General features: G+C 39.7%; 3 protein-coding genes across 3 annotated transcripts in view; all 3 read left to right on the top strand.

Annotated features, from left to right (window-relative positions):
• slc13a5a (solute carrier family 13 member 5a) overlaps positions 1-2,138 on the top strand; it is a gene marked incomplete at both ends in the record, with an annotated part of 30,016 nt that extends 27,878 nt beyond the window's left edge. Inside the window, one exon of the mRNA XM_080435943.1 lies at positions 2,010-2,138. Within this exon, the coding sequence (XP_080292069.1) occupies positions 2,010-2,138 (129 nt within the window). The remainder of the gene's footprint in view (positions 1-2,009) is intronic.
• A 3,516-nt stretch (positions 2,139-5,654) lies between these two features.
• med31 (mediator complex subunit 31) lies at positions 5,655-9,811 on the top strand. Its single transcript, XM_080435448.1, has 4 exons — positions 5,655-5,858; positions 7,261-7,335; positions 7,923-8,019; positions 8,658-9,811. The coding sequence occupies exons 1-4, from the start codon at positions 5,837-5,839 to the stop codon at positions 8,869-8,871; spliced, it is 408 nt and encodes a 135-aa protein (XP_080291574.1). The 5' UTR covers positions 5,655-5,836; the 3' UTR covers positions 8,872-9,811.
• Positions 9,812-10,587: 776 nt separating this feature from the next.
• Positions 10,588-20,338, top strand: LOC308091212 (uncharacterized protein). The gene is made up of 9 exons (XM_080436654.1): positions 10,588-10,656; positions 12,521-12,736; positions 13,358-13,496; positions 14,083-14,225; positions 15,180-15,232; positions 16,233-16,357; positions 17,013-17,120; positions 17,807-18,016; positions 18,948-20,338. Exons 1-9 carry the CDS (start codon positions 10,631-10,633, stop codon positions 19,272-19,274), a joined length of 1,347 nt encoding a protein of 448 aa, XP_080292780.1. The 5' UTR covers positions 10,588-10,630; the 3' UTR covers positions 19,275-20,338.
• Positions 20,339-20,848: the final 510 nt, after the last annotated feature.

Below are 20,848 nucleotides of genomic sequence, written 5' to 3'. Positions count from 1 at the left end.
CTTAACTCATGTTAGTAAATGAGGAGTAGTTGCAACTTTAGAATAACTACCCAATAACATAAATTAACCATTAACAAATACTTAACTCATGTTAGTAAATGAGGACTAGTTGCAACTTTAGAATAACTACCCAATAACATATTAACTATTAACAAATACTTAACTAGCCATTAGTAAGGGTTTTACTAATAGCTTGTTCATAATCCTTCGAACATATGTAAGGCATAGTTTTAAATCATTAGCATACATGTAGTAAATATTTAACAAGTTATTAACAAGTCATTAACTAATAGTTTGTGATTAATATATACATTATCTATAAGGGATAGTTATACATCCTTAACTAGCTGTTAACAAATATTTGACAAGACATTAGTAACTCATTAACTATTGGTTTATAAATGATCTATGAACTAATTATAAGGCATTTATAAGACAATCAGCATACAGTTAATAAGTCAGTTAACTAATACTCTGTGAGTGATCTATTAGCTATCTATAAGATATATTTATAAATCCTTAACATACTATTAAAACATATTTAACAAGTCATTGATAACTCATTAACTAATAGTTTGTTACTAGTCTATTAACTATCTATAAGTCATGGTTACAACTCCTTAACTAGCTGTTAACAAACATTTAACAAGACATTAATAACTCATTAACTAATGGTTTATAAATGATCTATTAAGCAGTTATAAGTTATTGTTATTAATCCTTAACTAACTATTAACAAATGCTTAACAAGTCATTAATAACTCATTAACTAACAGTTTATGAATGATCTATCAACTACTTATAACGAATAGTTATTCTAAAGTGTTACCGAAAAACTTAAACTCTGGCCTGGCCATCTGCAATTGGACTGGCCAGGCTTGCATAATGTATGAACCATTAGCAGATTTAAATAAAGGCATAAGTATCATACACTATCTATCACCATTAGCATGGGCATTGGGCATATAACATAGGAAAGAAGACTTAAAGTCTGGCCTGATCGTCTGCGCTTGGACTGACCGGATTAGCATCAAGCATGAACCATTTGTAGATATAAATATAGGCATGTAATAGATATAAATAAAGCCTAATTTATACTTGCCTCTGTAAAGGCCTAAAGCCATGAGCCACTCTTGGGCTCATAGCTCTGTATGCCCAGATCTATGAGCCATGAGCCATGCCATGTCTCATACACACAGTATACATTAGGTTTAATGATAACATCAGTAACGATAGCAGCAGTAATAGCCGTAGAATTGGCGGTAGCGTGTGCAACAGTAACAATAACAATAGTAGTAACACATCAGCAGCACCATAATAGTACGACCACTAATAGTAGACGTGGCGTCTGGTCAATGCCTGTTGAAAATTGGAACAATACAGTTTGCATTGTTCAGCTCTCAGATGCGAGGTTGTTTGCATGTGTGATCCTCCGTCCGCAAACCCCCTGCAACCAGGTCACCACTTCACAACCAGCTCACTACTTGGAATGTGTCAGTGCTCTGAGTCAACATGGCATTTCAACAAACAGACAGAGACACAACATGTCATCAAAACTTTAAACCACATTCTGTCATATATCTCATAACGTACTGATGGCCTTTCATCTCTGTGAGCCCCCTGCACACGCGCGCACACGCGCACACACACACACAGTTATTTAGCTGACGAAGAATTTTAGACTTAACTTTAATTAAATTAAGCAATTTAGAGTTGTTGTTTAACCACTTAAACCCTATATAATTAGTTGTACGTTGTTCTCAAATTGTTCTCCTATTTTTGCGGAATTTCCCCTATTTTTGCAGAAGGTTCTCCTATTTCTGCAGAAGGTTCTAGTATATTTGCAGAATGTTCACCTATTATAACATGCCCGGAATAGGGATGCAAGGGTTCATGTGGTTAAAGGTTGTACATTTTCCATAATAGTCTCTTCTTTTTCTTGTACATAAAAACAGCTTCATCTCTTTTCTTCCAATCTTCTCTTCCTCCTCTTTCTGTCTCCCCTGCAGGCAAAGACAGGAGTGGTGATGAATATCATCGGGATCCTCTGTATCACTTTGGCCATTAACAGCTGGGGCAGAGTTCTGTTCGACCTGGACACCTTCCCCTCCTGGGCTAACACCACTGCTACTGTCTAGTACTGTAGTGGCTTTGTATAAATTGTTTATTAGAATGTGGTGATTCTAAGCCGGTACTTGAAGGAGCAAAGGCTGCAGCATACTACCATGATGCCAAAAGAAATTCGGCTTCGGCAGGACTTGCCGAACCCAACAAAGTTCTTAGAGGACAAAGCGTATTTATAGTCACTCCAAGTTCTGAGCACTAGACCTCACCCCACTCAGTAGTCTGCCTAGCAACACCGCAGCTTGTTCGAGCCACTGCCCTCTGAAGCATTGTGTACAGCGCTGGAACGTCGGTGGTTTTACCACCTGGATCTCCGCTGTTTCTGTTTTTTCTCCATCAACCTCCAACATAATTGTTTGTCTAGGGGATTTTACAATTTCTCACCGTGGACAAAGCATGTGCTATCTCTCTTAGTTAGTTGCCATTTGGTTGTGTTTGTAGTCACTCAGAAAGGGATTATCCTCAGCCAACCTTTCTTCAAAACTATTCATTGTATGTTCATAATATTAATAATAATAATAATGATAATAGCTCAGATTTTCTAAGTACACAAAGTCGCTTTACATGAAATATGTTGCTGACAGAATGCACAAATAAAACACTATGAAGGATGAGCACATTGAGTGTCGGTGTTCGGCAAGGCACTGCCGAAGATCGACTTATGATCTTTTCTTATTGACCTGCCAAAGTCCATGTTTGGTTGGAGTATGCTGCAGCCTTAAGAGAATATGGGAAAAGGATGACAAACTATCCTTTTTGACATGACTGTTAGCCATGTCTTTAAGTATTCTGTGAATAAGAAAATGTGTACGCGCATGCACACACACACACACACACACACACACACACACACACACACACACACACACACACACACACACACACACACACACACACACACACACACACTCTGACGTTACCAAGGCATGCCCTAATTTTTTCTATAACCATGACCAAATATATGACATATATTCTTAATAAGAATAACTTCTTGATGCTGTAAATTACAATAGTTTTCATTAATTTAGAAACTTTTTGTATTGCTGCCTATTTAAATGACTGACTTCTTATGCAGTAAGATACATGTAGCTATTTATGAATATACTGTACATAAGTAATTTCTAGTTTTTGTATTGCAATGTCTGACTAACGGTTTTGTCTTTGATTTTAATAAAAGCATTTTAAGCTATACCTTTGTGAAGGCTGACAAATTATTTTATTGTCTTTCCTTGTCATTGTTTCGCTGAATAATGTAAAACTTTTGATAGCACCTCAGGTGTTCAGTTTGAGAAAGATATCTTTTATTATTTTGTTCTACTGTATATTTGATACATTTGGCGCCTAAACAAACACACATGCACAAATTTAGCAAAAGTGCCTGAGAGGGAAGACACAGGCAAGACACACTTTTCCACGTCGTATAGTCTAAAGTCCGCTGTTCCTCCGGCCAGAAGAAATACTGACGTTATCTATTCACTCAACTCTGACAGCAACCATGTATATCAAAACAACTAAGAAATGTCCTTCAGGGCCCAGTGGAGATTGAAGCTGTGTGCAGGACAACATGCATGCAGCGCAAACGTTCCATGAGTCTCAAGTTGTCCGACAGTCTTCATCAGTCCTCAAACTTTTTAAATATCAAGGACCCCCACTTTGGTATGTATTATTAGGTCACAGACCCCATACCTCTGATGGTATATTACAGAACTGTAAGGATCCATTTGGTTCTTAACTATCAATCATTTTGCTGGGGACCCCCTGGAACCCCCTTGAGGATCCCTGGAGATCCCCGGACCCCACTTTGGGAACCACTGGTCTTCATTTTGTAATCACATAGCCTACTTCCATTAGGTAGCAAACTTCCAATGGTTTATAGTTGATTGATTGATTGATTGATTGATTGATTGATTGATTGATTGATCTTCAAGATCCTAACAGTTTTTTGAAAAATGTTGATATATCAGTGGTGCTCAAACTTTTTCATGTCAAGGACCCCAAAAATGATATTTATTTGGCCGCGGGCCCCCATCTCAAAATATTTCGTTCCAGGGACCCCCAGAAGCAAAGATTTGAGTTACAAATGTTCGCTTTGAAAATATATATATTCAAAGATTTGCACACATTTTCTCGATTTTTCAAAAATAGCAGATCTTCAAGTTCATAGAGTACCGCGCTATGAGCTTGTATATCTGCCATTTTTTAATAGCCAAAGAAATCCAAAATGACACAGATGCGTCTTAATGGATAATGGGTTTACTTTGGCTAATGTGAGTTTCTCTGACGGTGTGGACTTTCTGTATCACTTTCTGAACCAAATTGCACATTGCAGTCAGTGGAAGATGTACCAGGGCGCCTTTGCAGCAGTAACATAGTGGCCCTTGGTGGTAGCCTGGTAAACCCTCCCTCCGGAAATCTCATCTCATTTCCATTTAGAAATGAGATTTCCGGAGGGAGGGTTTACCAGGCTACCTTGGTGGTGGACTTTGGCATTGATCTGTAGCCTAAATGTCAATTCAAATAGAACATTTAATCAGGACAAGAGTTTTAAGTTCCTTTCCTTTGTAGGCATCACAGTGGAAGAAAATAAGGCGGTGAACTTAAAGAAGGTCCAAGGCAGCTCTGTTCAGTACAAAATATGTTATTAATCCATAGCATAGCGAGTTTAAGAAATGCACAGGTGACCAGTGGTGTAAAGTAACTAAGTACATTTACTCAAGTACTTAAGTACACTTTTGAGGAATTTTTACTTTACTGGAGTATTTCCCATTTTCAATACTTTTACTTCTACTCCACTGCACCTCAGAGGCAAATATTGTACTTTTATTTCACTACAATTATTTGGCAGCTTTAGTTACTAGCTACTTTGAAGATTTAGATTATTATCACAAAATATACATTAACCACTTCAGCCCTACATATATATATTTCAGACATTTGAAAATAGCCGATCTACTATTCGATCTGCTATTTTCAAAATACTTTTTGACCTTGTGAAATGGGACATTCTGCACAATGAATGAGTACTTTTACTTTTGGAACATTAAGTATATTTTGATGCCACCATACTTTTGTACTTTAACTCGTAACAGTAACAGAGTATTTCTACACTGCAGTATTGATAGTACTTTTACTAAAGTAAAAAATGTGATTGCTTTTTCCACCACTGCAGGTGACCAGAGGCCTTCATCAAGGTCTAAGATATATTATAACTCTATGGTCTAAGACAGTGGTTCTCAAAATTGGGGTCCAGGGACTCTCAAGGGTCCTTGAGGGGGGTCTAAACTGACACTTAAAAGTCTGTAACTCTGACAGTATACAAATGGAACCAAATATTTGGTTCCATTTGTATACTGTCAGAGTTAAGGGGAGACCTTGAAATATAAAAGTTTGAGAACCACTAGTCTAAGATCCCCAGACCACCACAGCAGGTGACAACACCCCCCCTTGTGGTCAGAGAATTAAACTTCAGTTATCGTAAACTGTCGTAAAGAATGTTGAAGTTGCTGCTGGTGCTGTGCTTTTCGGCAAATATGGCCACTACGCAATACGCCCTGTGTGCTAATGCTAATGCTAACTGTTGATGTTGATCAAACCGGGGCACAAAGACATATAACCCTGATCAGGATCGATCTGTATTTTTCTTCGAAGATTATTGATCGTTTCACTGAATAGGAGCTGCTTTGTTGTTCTTTTGAACAGCATCATCTTTACCATGGCTGCCGTAGCAGAAACAGGTATGGATTTAATATAAAGGAGCTTATATGCTACCGATTCAGTTTGAATATATGTATTTACATTGCAATGTAACTTCATTATGCTATAGCAATTAGATCATATTAAAACTAACTTAATCATTTTAACCATCCCTCATTAAAAGCTGTGTGTAAATACATGGAACCACCTCGGTTGGTTGGTTATTATTATGTGCTTATAAAGACGAAGGCGCAGAACAAAATGGATATTAGCTGGTGACTTTCCACTGGAGTCTTACTTTACTTTAGTATAGCATAACGCAGTGATTCCTATACTTTTTCATGTTAAGGACCCCATAAATTGTCATATTAGCCTGTGGACCCCCCATTTGAAAAGATACGCCATGCAGCCTGCAAAAAAAATCTCTTATGGGGGTCCCTGCATGATGCAGGGACCCCATAAGAGATTTTTTTTTTTTTTTTTTACAGTCATAGCAGTGATTCTCAACTATCTTAACTTCAAGGGCCCCCTCCAGTTTGACATGCATTAGGCTACGGACCCTCATTTGATAACATTTGTATCGCTGGGACCCCCAATCTACACCGAAATCATTGTTAATTTAACTCTGTAATTAACAGTGTACAAATGGAACCAAACAGAGTTACAGTGGGTTGCAGACCCATAAGAGTCCATTTGGTTCCATTTGTACACAAAGTTACAGACCCATAAGGGTCCATTTGATTCCTATCAATCATTTGGCAGGGATCGAACCCCCCAATGACGCTTGGGGGTCCCACTTTGAGAACCACAGGTATAACGTTACTGATAGTATTATTACCTAGCCATGGTTCACATGACGCTCGTCTGTATGTCAGTCATGTTTCAGGGCTATATTATTACACAATTGTTGAAAAAAAAACTGGCCGTAGTTACAGCCTACGACCCATCCAAGAGAAACCACAGCACACGTCTTTGTGTTGGTTATATATTTAATCAGTGGTGGGAAAAGTACTCGCATTACTCACAAGTGTCAATTCGGCAATGTAGAAATACTCTTGTTACAAGTAAGTCTGGATTTCAAAATTTACTTGAGTAAAAGTACAAAAGTATTGTTATCAAAATGTACTTAAAGTACCAAAAGTAAAAGTACTTTAAGTACATTTTAAAAGTAAAATAAAGTAAAAGTAGATTTCACAAGTTCAATGTGTATAATCTTTTGAAAATAGCCTAAAGTTTTCAAAGAATTGTAGTGGAGTAAAAAGTACAATATTTGCCTCTGAGATGTAGTGGAGTAGAAGTAAAAGTATTGAACATTGTAAAATACTCAAGTAAAATAAAATACCTCAAAATTGTACTTAAGTACAGTACTTGAGTAAATGTACTTAGTTACTTTCCACCACTGTATTTCATGTACTGTATGAATGTTTTGTCTTTACTTCACAGAGGAGCAGGCGAGGACCCGCTTTCAGTCAGAGCTGGAGTTTGTCCAGTGTCTGGCCAACCCAAACTACCTGAACTGTGAGTTGACCACAACACTTTGATATTATCATATAGATACATAATTGGACTATGGGCATTAGTATTTCAGATGGCTCCTGTCATCATAGTAGAAAAACTCACGTGTACCAATAGGTTTTACAAGATCACAGAAAGGGAGCTTAGATTTCTTATTTGGTTACTCTTTTTGTAAAATGAATAAATTACACACACATGGAAGAATAAATAACTGAATGCTCGCACTGCGACTCCAATCTGTGACGTTTCGAGCACAAAGCTCTTCTTCAGACTTTTTAGTCTGAAGAAGAGCTTTGTGCTCAAAAGGTCACAGATTGTTTTGGTGTGGAAGGCAGTGGATGTAGATCATTAAAGTATAACTTAAAATATTCTTTACCTCTTATTAAAAATGTTCACCGTCTGCTTTGGGCATGTCAAATGTGCATATTTTCAAAAATGTAAAAGAAAGCACATCTACAAGCTCAACGCTTGTAGACACTTTGGGAGCTTGTAGATCTTATGTATTTGTGCAAACATGAGGCCAAGTCAAGTTTCTAGTATACATACATACACATGATGGAAAATAATCCTATCTGTCTCCATTTCTTCAGTTCTGGCTCAGAGAGGATTCCTGCGAGACAAGCCCTTTGTCAACTACCTGAAGTACTTAATGTATTGGAAAGAGCCCGAGTTTGCCAAGTTCCTAAAGTAAGTCATGGTAAAAATCCACATTAGCCACCAGCCTAAGACAAGACGCACCTTTATTTATCCCCATAGCAGCAACAGTAGTAAAGGTGCTTGCGCCGATGTGAATTTAGTGGTCAATCAGTTTTTAACGCATATAAGAAACCCACACAGGAATTGAACTGGGTTCAACTTTAAAAAGTGACACACCGTCACAGCCCGGAAGGTAATTTCAGAGTAGGTGTTGAAGCGGTAATAGAAGTGGGCGTTCATTTTAAATGTTTGTTGTCTGCCTTTGGAATGAAACACAGGAAATGTAAAAGTCAAGAACCAAACCACTAAATATCTGCAATGGGTCTCTGAATGAATGTATGTTTACAATCTATCAATAAATATGTACAGTCGGTGAGTAATGAATATATGCTGAAGCTCGCGAATCAATCCGTTTCCCCAGTCATAATACAGATACTCTAACCCTGAATGTATTCTATATGGATCCTTTGAAGTTTCCCTATGGACCCACATTATTCTATTAAACTTTCATAAAATGGAGAACATTTAGTTGGATTTCAGTCAGCATTTAATTGGTCATTCTCTGCAACAGAAAAAAGAAAAGTGGCCGATGCCGGCGAATGATAAATAATGAATATTTGTTCTTGCAGATACCCCCACTGCCTGCACATGCTGGAGCTGCTACAGTACGAGCATTTCCGCAAGGAGCTGGTGAACGCGCAGTGCGCCAAGTTCATCGACGAACAGCAGCTGCTGCACTGGCAGCACTACTCCAGGAAGCGCACGCGTCTTCAGCAGGCACTGGCCGAGCAACAGCAGCCTCAGCTCACACAGCCTCCACACAGCAACGCTGCCACCAAATAATGACTTTTTGGGTGTGTTTGTGTGTTTTTGAGTGCCAATGTTTAGTGCAGGGGTCTTCAACAGGGGGTCCGGGACCCCTAGGGGGTCCTCAGAGTTACCACAGGGGGGGCCGCCAAATCTTTGTGTGATATGATTTTTCTTTTTTTTACATTAACCACTTGAACCCTAGCATCCCTATTCTGGGGAGAACTTTAGCCAAAAATAGCAGATCTACAGGTAGATGTAGATCTGCTATTTTTGGCACAGAGGTATAGGTGTCGAGGGAAAATGGAGCAGACAGAGTAAAAAAAATAATCTGAAAAGCAATTTTATACAATATAGAGGGGGTCCCTGCTTCATCTCTCTCTCAGCTAGGGGGTCCTTGGCCTGAAATCATTGAAGACGTGTGTGTGTGTGTGTGTGTGTGTGTGTGTGTGTGTGTGTGTGTGTGTGTGTGTGTGTGTGTGTGTGTGTGTGTGTGTGTGTGTGTGTGTGTGTGTGTGTGTGTGTGTGTGTGTGTGTGTGTGTGTGTGTGTGTGTGTGCGCGCGCCAGTGCTTTGGATGATAGATGGTGTGTTTTTGAGGTTCCAGTTTGTTTCAGTGTATAACGTACTGTAAGTATGTGCTATAAGCCGACAGTTTGCGTTGTTACAGTACATGCCTCTGTTCAAGAATATTTATAGTTACATGCCTCTGTTCAAGAATATTGTTTGTTTTTTCCTTTAATGTTTATGCTTTTGTGACGGGGCTCATTCGACTAAAAAAAAGTGCTGTGAGGAGATGAATAACAGGAAAGAGCTATATAACACAATTGTTGCTTTATTAACTGCTTTCCGCTCCTACACATAGAGAATATTATGTCTTGTATTGTTCAATTACATATGCGTGTCCCTCTCTGTCAGTATTTTGCTTTGGATCCTTTTTCTTTTCTTTTTTTCCAAATAAAATATTTGAAATTGAACATGTTTCAGTTTGATTTGGGTCAAATAAACAATACAGACAATACCAATTAGGAACAGGGTTTAGGATTTACAAACTTATAAATATACGATTTCATAAGCACTTGTTAACATAAAAGCTAGGTTTATATTTGCTTTCACCCAAATAATTGCATTATTGTGTTATCGTCAGGGCAGTAATTTCAGGGAGGCCTTGTGCCCATTAAATAAATGGCATGCCCTGAGGCCACAGTGGCCTGAATGCCCCAGCTTACTGTACAACTTTCTCCTCTGTCTCTTTCTTGTCATGTGACACTAGTGCCTTGTTGAGATTCTGAATTCTTAAGTCCCCAGCTTTAAACCAATCCAGTGACTTTGATTGGTGCAGGCCGAGCATGGATCAGATTGTAAATACCCTTATTTCTTTATTTCGCTACATTTAAAATCATCCTTAACCCTTTAAATTAAAATTTCAATGGACTAAAATCTTGTTTTATTTGATTGCCTTCCTGGCCTGGCATTTGGCCTTTCTGCCCAAATGGACAACACCAAAGGCCAAGTGGCCTTGCCCCTAAAATGACAAAATTCCAGGCATGGTTATCGTTTAAGTAAATTACAAGCACAAGGCATTCAAAGTTCAAACATGCACCGGTATCATGGCAATCTGACGTGTCACGAATAAACGCCACAAGATGGCGCTAAAACTGCATGACTTGCATAACTGAGAAACCCGGAAGATAAACATATATGTTTTGTGTAAAATGTTCTGAGCCAGCAGCACATCTTCCACGGTCTGATATTTAGCCAAAGACTAAAGTAGATGGAGAAATGATGGAAAATAAATGACAGCCCTGGGAGTTATTACTCGGTAATTTGACTTACTAAGTAGTGTAGTACAAGCAGCTGCACCCAATGCTGGCAGTTTTATACTCATGTGTCTGATCATAAACCTATAGAATGTACATCGCGAATGGCAGTTTTTCCAGTTTGCTATTTGGCCAGAAAATCAGATGTATAACGGGTTTCATGTTATCATTAGCCAACTTTAACACGAAGACGAGGTCCAAACTATGGGTCCAACACGTCTTACCTCTCTTCAACTTTGCACGTAAAACATTTAAAGTCACTGGTGGAAAGTAACTATAAGTAGATTAAGTACATTTACTCAAGTACTGTACTTATAAGTATAAATTTGAGGTGTTTTTTTTACTTTACTGGAGTATTTTTTAATACTTTTACCTACATCTCAAAGGCAAATATTGTACTTTTACTCCACTATAATTATTTGAAAACTTTAGTTACTAGTTACTTTGTAGATTTTGATTACATACAGTAACCACTTCAGCTCTATAGGCCTATATATTTCGGCCATTTGAAAATAGCCGATATACAAGCTCACTTGAGCTTGTAGATCTGCTATTTTCAAAAGATTTTTCATACAATTTATACATTTGAAAACTTGAAAAACTTGAAATGGGACATTCTGCATAATGAGTACTTTCTACTTTTGATATTGTAAGTACATTTTGATACCAATACGTATATACTTTTACTCAAGTACATTTTGAATTCCGGACTGTTGTATACTTGTAACAGAGTATTTCTACATTGCAGAATTGACACTTTTACTCAAGTAAAACATGCAAGAACTTTTTCCACCACTGTTTAAAGTCACGTGTCTGCATGAAAATGCTTTGAGTACCAAAGTCCAGCTGTGAGTGACTATAGGTGGTACTAATAGGCTGAGCATACTATCTAGCATCTACAGTCAATGAATGGCTACACAGAGGGAGGTCACAATTCTGGCTGTTACAGCCCTTAATGTCATTTCTCAGGTCAGAATTCTCAATTATTCGGGACGTTTTTGACACCAGTCCAGCACCAGAACAGGTATCAGCCCAGACTGTGGTCTTTTGCTATAAGTGCGAAATGTGAGGGTGCTTGACATGACGATGTAGGCCTATTGTTGGATAATAGTTTGCTGTTCTTTCAGTTATCTTTTTATCCATCTGTCTCATCTCTCTGTCTGTCTCTTTCTGTTCATCTTTCCGTCTGTCTCATCTCTGTCTGTCTGTCTGTCTGTCTGTCTTTCTGTTCATCTGTCTGTCTGACTGTTTCTTTCTGTTCATCTGTCTGTCTGTCTGTCTGTCTGTCTGTCTGTCTGTCTGTCTGTCTGTCTGTCTGTCTGTCTGTCTGTCTGTCTGTCTGTCTGTCTCTTTCTGTTCATCTGTCAGTCAGTCTGTCTCATCTCTGTCTGTCTGTCTGTCTGTCTTTCTGTTCATCTGTCTGTCTGTCTGTCTGTCTCTTTCTGTTCGTCTGTCTGTCTGTCTGTCTGTCTGTCTGTCTGTCTGTCTGTCTGTCTGTCTGTCTGTCTGTCTGTCTGTCTGTCTGTCTGTCTCTTTCTGTCCATCCGTCTGTTCATCTGTCTGTTCATCTTACTGTCTGTCTATCTTATCTATTTCTTTCTTTTATCAGCATTATGTCCCTTGAGTGAATCACAGGAATGAGACGAACCAGGTTTATCAGATGTTTTTCTTTTCTGACAGAGCTGTGAGGAGGATGGCCCGTCTTTGTGTGGCAGTCATCATGTTAGTCTGTTCTCTTACAGAGCTGTGAGGAGGATGGCCCGTCTTTGTGTGGCAGTCATCATGTTAGTCTGTTCTCTTACAGAGCTGTGAGGAGGATGGCCCGTCTTTGTGTGGCAGTCATCATGTTAGTCTGTTCTCTTACAGAGCTGTGAGGAGGATGGCCCGTCTACGTGTGGCAGTCATCGGGGCCGGGGCCGCCGGCCTGTGTGCAGCTCGACACATCCTGGCCCGTCCCGGAGCCTTTGAACCTCCTGTGGTCTATGAGCTCTCAGAGCATGTCGGTGGCACCTGGTTCTATGAGGAACGCGTGGGCCGCCACGACAACGGCCTGCCCATTCGCAGCATGTACAGAAACCTCAGGTGTGTTGCTGACTGACTGGTCCACTGACCAGACCACTTGGTTTGTGATGTATTGATGGTAGTCATGGTCCCTGGGTAGGTGCCCAACATGCCCTGTTGGTAATGTAGGCATGGCACTTGTGCTTTCTTTCTGTCTTTGACTCTATTGTTTTTCTTTCTATGGAAGTTTGATTCCATTTAGTAGGGGGTGTAAAGTGCTTTATTTATATATATTTTTTTTTATTTAAATAAGTATTAAATAGCTCTATTCCCATAGTAATCATTGTAGCCTAGGGTGTTTGTTCAGAAACAGGGGTTTCACCATATCGCCAACTCTTAAACGTAAACATAAGATACGTTTTCAGGTCGGTGAAACATGATGAAACAAAAACAAAAAATGAGCCGATTTTTCTAAATTTGAATACTATAAAATTGAAGCCGATAAATGGGTTCTCTCTTCTGATTGGATGAAATTGGGGACCCATCTTATTAAGGAGCTGTAGAGACAAGGAAACCCCCGTTACTGAGCAAACAATATAGCAATGATCAGAATATAGTGCTTTATTGTTTAATTAGAAGGAAAAAAAGTTTTATGAAGCAAATATCACTTTTCATCCTCTCATCATCTCATACGTCATATAGGACCAATCTCCCCAAAGAGGTGATGATGTTCCCAGATTTCCCCTTTGACGCCGAGCTGCCCAGCTTCCTGCCACACCAGGAAGTCCAGCGATACCTTGAACGCTACTGTGACAGCCATCACATCCTGCCTCACATCAGGGTAAGCATTCGTTCCTACATGTAGACTGTAGGTCATCTACAGTCACGCTTCCTCATGCTGCCTTACACTTTTTTTTTTTGTACTGCATGTTCATTCATGCTTCTTAACTTATTGACCACCGAACTGTCTATCATGAAGCGTATTAGCTACTGATCAAAATGTGGTTTCAGTTCATTCAGTTAAGTGCACCATGTCTGAAGCTTAAAATGAACCAGTTCGTCCCACCTACAGTAGGTCTCACCATCTGGAGTACAGATTCAAAGCAGAAACTTTCTGACCATGGGCACTAACGTTTAGGATACCGCCTGCCCGGTTTCACACTAAATCTCCCAGCTTCCCTTTCTGACTTACTCATTTTGTATGTCACTGCACATTTTCTTCCTTTTTTATTCAGTGGCACCTTTGATAAAAATTGTTTATTTTGGCCATGGAAATTGGAAGTTTCCAAATTTTCGAAAAAAGGCCAAAGGTATTGCGAAGTATTTGAAAACAACTGATGGAAATGTGTAACTGAAATATTGCATTTTTGTATTGCATTTGTAAGTATTTGACCTGATATCTCTCTCCTCTCTTACTGACTGGTCAGTTCAACACAGTAGTGGAAGAGGTGAATCCTGCCACTGTGGAAATGGAAGGACGGAGGTCAAAACAGAGCTGGGAGGTGAAGACACACGACAAGTCAGGATCACAGAAAACAGAGATGTTCGACTCAGTTTTCGTCTGCACTGGGTAAGACGTTTGATGGGGAATCATTATACGCTTGTCTTGGCTGTGTCTTTTCTGTGCTAAATATGATACGTTCACGTTGCAAATACTTTGTCCTCAGTGTGGACACAGAGAGAATAATATTCTCTTATACCTTTTATATTATCTTTTGCTAAGCTAAATGTTGGAAATATAATAGAAAGGCTTATATTAGAACTTAGAAGCCTTTGTGTGGTGCTCTGTTTTCCCATAGGGGGTGTAGTGTCGCCCCATCCCACATTATAGGCCAGCCGTCACTGATAGAAGCCTTTGTGTAGTGATCTGTCTCTATAATGTGTGCATACTGTAGGACATTGGTTCTCAAAGTGGGGTCCGAAAGTTTTTATAAAGCGTCACAATCATTTTAACCCCACTGCTGTAGGATGTTCTGCAGCAAGGTCGAGATTGATAGTGAAGTGTGCAGTGGAATAATGTCCATGACAACTTCCTGTTATACACATGTGCAGTGTTTAGTTTTACAGCAGCAGTGCATGTTAGCTACAGCTTTAAAGCATTAAAGCATATTGGTTGATGTTTGCTGGGTTTTCAAATTTCAGGAGCAGCAGCATAGTTGTTCCTGTTCTTATACCAGTCTATATCTTTGATGAACTTATAGAGGTTAACTCATTAAAACCGGGAAAGCATCAGTGTAACCTCTTTAACCATTATTTTATACTTTTATTTTATTAAAAAATTGCAGATATACAACGTCTCTTCGTGCTATGAGCTTGTAGATCTGCTATATTTTTTAATCGTTCAATATAGATTTTTTAAGCAAACATTTTTAACTCAAATCTTTGCTTCTGGGGGTCCCTGGAACAAAGTGTTTTGAGATGGGGATCCGCGGCCAAATACGTATAATTTTGGGGGTCCTTGACATGAAAAAGTTTGAGGTCCTCTTAATGGGTTAAAGTGAATTAAAATGTACTCTTCCTCTAGGCATTACTCTGACCCGCACATCCCATCCATCCCGGGGATAGAACATTTCAAAGGTGATGATTAAAGCAATTTCCTTTCCATCTATCTCTCTTGATGCTAATGCACTCTATAAGTAGAGTTGTACACTCTACACTCCTACAGGTATCCACATCCTTTCTCTTGACAGTCTGCTCATTTATAAAATGCTATACATCACATTTTTCAATAACGTTTTTTTATTTTATATTTTTATGTCGTTGCCAATTCCCCATTATCTGGGGAAAATAACTTGGGTCTCTGCGGTGGTGGGCAACTGTTTTTTAACTCTGCTCCACAGTTCCCCCCAGAATAGGGACGCTAGGGTTCATGTGGTTAAAGCTAGGGTTCATGTGGTTAAATCCATGTCTTTGCTAATGTCTTGGTTTAGCTCCACAACCCGTTGATATATATAGCCAGTGCTGTCACAATACTTTTCAAAGGTTTTTTAAAGCAGAAAGTGTAGAGAGACAGGAAGCTGAGGGAAGAGAGGGGTGAATGACATGAAACACCGTTCTCCGGTCAGAATCAAACCGGCTACGTTGTGTTATGTGGTCGACACTAATCAGCTACTGTAGCAGCACCCTGAACTGACTGTCCTTTAAAGACTGACAGCCATTCAGCCCAGTTAATTACAGGTGTAAATTGGGGGGTTGGCAACGGCAACGACTCCAGTACACATAGCAATGACAAAATGAACTGACAACGGTGGAAACAAACAAAAAATAAAACCATAATATAAAATTACAAGTGTAAAGCAGTGGTTCTCAACCTTTTCAGGCCGTGACCCCCCAAAATAATCATATTTGAACTGGGGACCCCCCAAAATAATCATATTTGAACTGGGGACCCCCACCCTGAGAAAGCACTTAGAATGAAGAGTTGAGGCATTACATTTTTGGTTCCACAGATAAATATTGTGAAAATAGCAGATCTACACTAGATCTATCTAGTGTAAAGCACAGCACCGGAGCATCAACCCATGGCTCTCCACTTGAAGCCGATACCCCCCTCTGTCTCTCTCCCTCCCATCTATAGGTAGAGTGCTACACAGTCACTCCTACAGGTATCCACAGCCTTTCTCTGGACAGTCCGTAGTGGTCCTAGGAGCCGGGGCGTCAGGATTAGATATCGCCATTGAACTTGCCGGCGTTGATGCCCAGGTAATTACTGTTCTCTCACTCATTCCCTCTACAGTATTAACCCTTTAAGACCTGAGATACGATTCTACAGATGTCATCTAAATCCTAACAGTTTTCTGAAACACTTATGTTGCTATAATATCAGTGGTGCTCAAACTTTTTCATGTCAAGGACCCCCGAAATGATATGTATTTGGCCGCGGACCCCCATCCCAACATATTTAGTTCCAGGGACCCCCGCGAAGGGACCCCGCGAAGCAAAGATTTGAGTTACAAAATGTTTGCTTCCAAAAATATATATATTCAAACATCTGCACAAATTCTCACGATTTTTCAAAAATAGCAGATCTACAAGCTCATAGCGCGGCACTCGATTTTCAATTTTTCTTTTTTCACAGAATCAAACGTTTTATGGTCATGAATCACCAGGATCATGGATGGCTTGATCGTAGGTTTAAAATAATTGATATAAATATTTTTGGAAATCTCTATGGGAAAAATGTATGGGGTCTGGAACGATGGAACCAGAAAATGGCTGCCACTGCTATGCCGTATAGAAATGCAGACCATTTGCCATTTAATGACCAGGTTGTTGAATAAGTAATGTGGTTATAAGTTGGTCCACAATGTAGTGTCTGGTTTCAAACAGTCTCTCTCCTCTACCTCTCTCTCTACAGGTGATATTAAGCCATGGTAAGCCCACTCTGACGGTCCCTCTGCCCTCTGGTGTTCGACAGGCCAGTCCAGTGGTGGGGGTCCAGGAGGACGGGTCGCTGTGCTTCCAGGTTAGCTTTAATATGATTCCATTCAACTTCCATTTTAGGGCCTGACACTCTTTTCCAGGGTGACTTTATAGCAAGCAGTGCAACCCCAAAGAGTACTGTAGGTAGTACTAAACGTCAAGCCCATCTTTAATTCTAGTGTAAAGTGCATTGAATTGCCCATTATAATAGTATTATACAGCAGTTCTCAGAAATTGACAGAATATTGGATTTATTTTGTATCCCTATTATTTTAAGTCACTGTTTTTAAAGGTATAGTTCACCCCCAAAAAAAATTCTATCGATTAATCACCCCATGGAGACTTGAATTCATGGATATTGTTTTGTTTTTGTCGCATTCCTAAGCCAATAATTTGATGACCGGCAGCGGTTCCGGTAGGAGACACAAAGAGTCTCCTTTGTGTCTCCTACCGGAACCGCTGCCTACCGATCAAATTATTGGCTTAGGAATGCGACAAAAACAAAAAAATATACATGAATTCAAGTCTGCATGGGGTGACTAATCGATAGGAAAAAAGTCATTTTGGGGTGAACTATACCTTTAAAAAGAGTGACTTAAAATAATAGGGATAAAAAAATTAATCCAATCCAACTATCCCTTTTAAGTTCAACCACAAAACATGGAAACTAAAGGGAAACACAAAAGGAAAACAATTGATCAAACGTTATAACGTTGCTCTGTTATTTAGGACGGGTCGTTAGTCCGTCCGCAGGTGCTGCTGCTGTGCACGGGGTACAACTTCACCTACCCCTTCCTGAACCCGGCTCAGCTGGGCCTGGAGATCCAACAGCATTTGGTGACTCCTCTCTACCGGTTCATGATGCCCCCGGCGTTCCCCTCGCTGTTCATCATTGGCATCTGCAAAATCATCTGCCCCTTCCCACACTTTCACTGCCAGGTGTGTTACTCTAAATCAGTGGTTCTCAACCTTTTCAGGCCGTGAAACCAAAATAATCACCTTTCTTTAACTGGGGACCGCCTCGCAACGCGAGGCGTTGTGAGCTTGTAGATCTGCTATTTTCTTTCTCATATTATTTGACAATTTGGCCAATGTTTGACCAGTTTTTATAGTATAGTTTGTTGATTACTTTTGATGAAGTAATGGTATTTTTCTTTTCTTTTTTTCCCCTTAAATGTCCTTAAAGGGCAAGACCACGTTGGTAGAGGTTTGGGTTGTGTATGCCATGATGTAACTCCAAAGGTGGACAAGAAATCAAAAATAATTTCTCCATTGATTAGAAATTGATAATTCAAAATATGCTCCTCGTTGACTTACATTGTACGGTAAAACAGCTCTCAAAGTCACTCTTTTAGCACATAAACGAACACAAACAAAGCTGATTCGACAATATAGAATATCACAAAACCCAGTACTTATTTTTTTTTATTATAAGTTTTATATAATGTTAACTTCCGGTGGTTTTTGCTGTTTTTATTAAGAAGAATGTTCTATATCGTCTGAATCAACTGTTTGTGTTCGTTTACGTGCTAAATGAGTGACTTTGAGAGCTAATTTACCGTACAATGTAAGTCAATGAGGAGCATATTTTGAATTATCCATTTCAAATCAATGGAGCAATTATTTTTGATTTCTTGTCCGCCTTTGGAGTTACATCATGGCAAAACCTCTACCAAAGGGGTCTTGCCCTTTAAATTGTCACTTCACTGTCATCTGCCCCCCCCCCCCCAATCATGCAATCATGTGGGGACCCGCCTGGGGGTCCCAACCCACAGGTTGAGAACCACTGCTCTAAATGGGTCCTGGTCAAATTCACATACCAGTGGAAAAACCCATTCCCCACATCATCTCTACTCTGTCTCTCCTGCAGGTCCAGTTTGCTCTGGGCACTCTGGAGGGCACCGTGTCGCTGCCGTCCAGGCCTGAGATGGAGGAGGAGGTGCGGAGCGAGAAGGAGGTCAAGGTGGAGCACGGCGTCCAGCACAGACACTTGCTGAAAATGGACAAGGACCAGTGGGAGTATTGTAGGACCCTGGCCCGCAGCGGGGGCTTCCCCTCGCTCGCCCCGGTCGTGCGGAGCCTATACGAGGAGGTCTGGAGGCAGAGACAGGTTCACCCTCAGAATTACAGGAAACTGGACTACCGACTGGTCAGTGACACCCAGTGGGAGCTGAGGGAACGACCGAGTCGTGAATGAGTGCCTTGATGTGCATACATCTATATATGCATCGTTGCTGTCTGGCAGAAACCAGCCAACTAAATTTTTCCGCTTTTGCATTTTTTTCCATACATCGGGGCTATTGAACACCCTTTACGTCTGTCTGTTGATAAAAAAATATTGAACCAATGAAAAGCATTAAAAATCGCTTCTGACAAAACCAGCTAACTCCATTGGATCCTCAAACTTTCTGCTAAACCAGCTAAGTCCACCAAATGGGGGTGGAGTTAGCTGGTTTTGCTGACTCCAGGCTCCACCCCCTTTTGACCTCCAACCTCATTGTGAGCTTGGAGGTCCATTTAGCTGTTCTTATCAATGATGAACAAAACCTCCTAACTCCACTTTTTGTTTTGTTTTAGTCATTTCCTGAAAAATTTACATTTTGGAGTTTTAAAGCAGATATATGGTATTTCAGATAATAGATCTTATCTGTAGGGGTGTCACGATTACAAATTTAAGTTGACGTTTAATTGTCACTCAAATAATTGCGATTAACGATTTAATTGTGTGTTTGCCATTGAATAGCCTACTAGAACTTATGAATAACAAAATAATTTCTGTTTGCCTTTTATGCTTCGTAATCAAAAGTGGCACAGGCCAGATATCCATATTTCAACATGGAAACGATTATGACGATTATGCAAAAATAATTGCGATTATCTCAAATAATTGCGATTATACGATTATGTAATAATTGTGACAGGCCTACTTATCTGGGGTATTTTTTAGCCTTACCCCATGATGCAAGCTCTACATTCTCATTCTTGATCCTAGACTGACACCTAGTGGTTGGTTTGTTTAACAGCAGCAGGCTGTGCATTCATTTTTACATGGCCCAGGTATGATCGTTTTTAATGAACAATTATTAGTTGTTCTACTAACTATGTGGGTTTTAGAGTCTCATTTGTTGTACAACCAGCTTTTTGGTGGTTATTCTGTTAGTGTGAGTCCCATATCTGTATTTCTCTTTAATTTTTTTTAATATAAATCACTTTGAATTACCTTTGTGTATGAAATGTGCTATATAATTAAACTAGCCTATTCTGTGCCTCTTAAGGGCATTATACAGGGAAAACGCTGGGTCATTACACAAACCAGAAACCACCTGCTTAGTATTTCAATAGCAAAACGTTTGTTTTCCTAATGAAATACTAAGCAGGTGGTTTCTGGTTTGTGTTGGTCAGAATGGGAGCTTGTGTTGAATTTGTCCTCTGCATATGACCCATCCTAACTAATGGGGGCACTGGGACGTGAAACTCAAAATCAATTGTTAAACTATCGACTACTATACACAGTGCAGTACATCCATAATCCATATTTGAAATTAGCAATAGTTTCTAAGTCATTTCACTCCATTGCCAATAAAGTGCCAATAACCTCCAGAGGTGTTTGTTGATGTTTATTCCATGGACCAATAATGTGTGAGACAGCAAGAGCATGTGTGTGTCTGTGTGTTTATCCAGACCGAGAATGTATGACTCAGCAAGGACTTCAGGATGTTTTGACCCCCTTTTTAATGAATGAGCGTTTTAGTTTTTCACCCAGCGGATGTG

The sequence above is a fragment of the Gymnoscopelus braueri genome (assembly GCF_963280865.1).
Source record: "Gymnoscopelus braueri genome assembly, chromosome: 8".
Classification (NCBI taxonomy): Eukaryota; Metazoa; Chordata; class Actinopteri; order Myctophiformes; family Myctophidae; genus Gymnoscopelus; species Gymnoscopelus braueri.
Note: the sequence above shows the minus strand (reverse complement) of the source record. Positions and strands in the feature narration are given on the sequence as shown.

What these genes read in the sequence shown, in the direction of transcription:
- med31 (XM_080435448.1), top strand. Translation starts at nt 5,837, where the DNA reads ATGGCTGCCGTAGCAGAAACAG. An exon ending in GGCTGCCGTAGCAGAAACAG is followed by an intron (nt 5,859 to 7,260) that starts GTATGGATTTAA and finishes TTTACTTCACAG; the next exon opens with AGGAGCAGGCGAGGACCCGC. An exon ending in CAACCCAAACTACCTGAACT is followed by an intron (nt 7,336 to 7,922) that starts GTGAGTTGACCA and finishes CCATTTCTTCAG; the next exon opens with TTCTGGCTCAGAGAGGATTC.
- LOC308091212 (XM_080436654.1), top strand. Translation starts at nt 10,631, where the DNA reads ATGACAGCCCTGGGAGTTATTACTCG. An exon ending in GCCCTGGGAGTTATTACTCG is followed by an intron (nt 10,657 to 12,520) that starts GTAATTTGACTT and finishes GTTCTCTTACAG; the next exon opens with AGCTGTGAGGAGGATGGCCC. An exon ending in ACGGGTCGCTGTGCTTCCAG is followed by an intron (nt 17,121 to 17,806) that starts GTTAGCTTTAAT and finishes TCTGTTATTTAG; the next exon opens with GACGGGTCGTTAGTCCGTCC.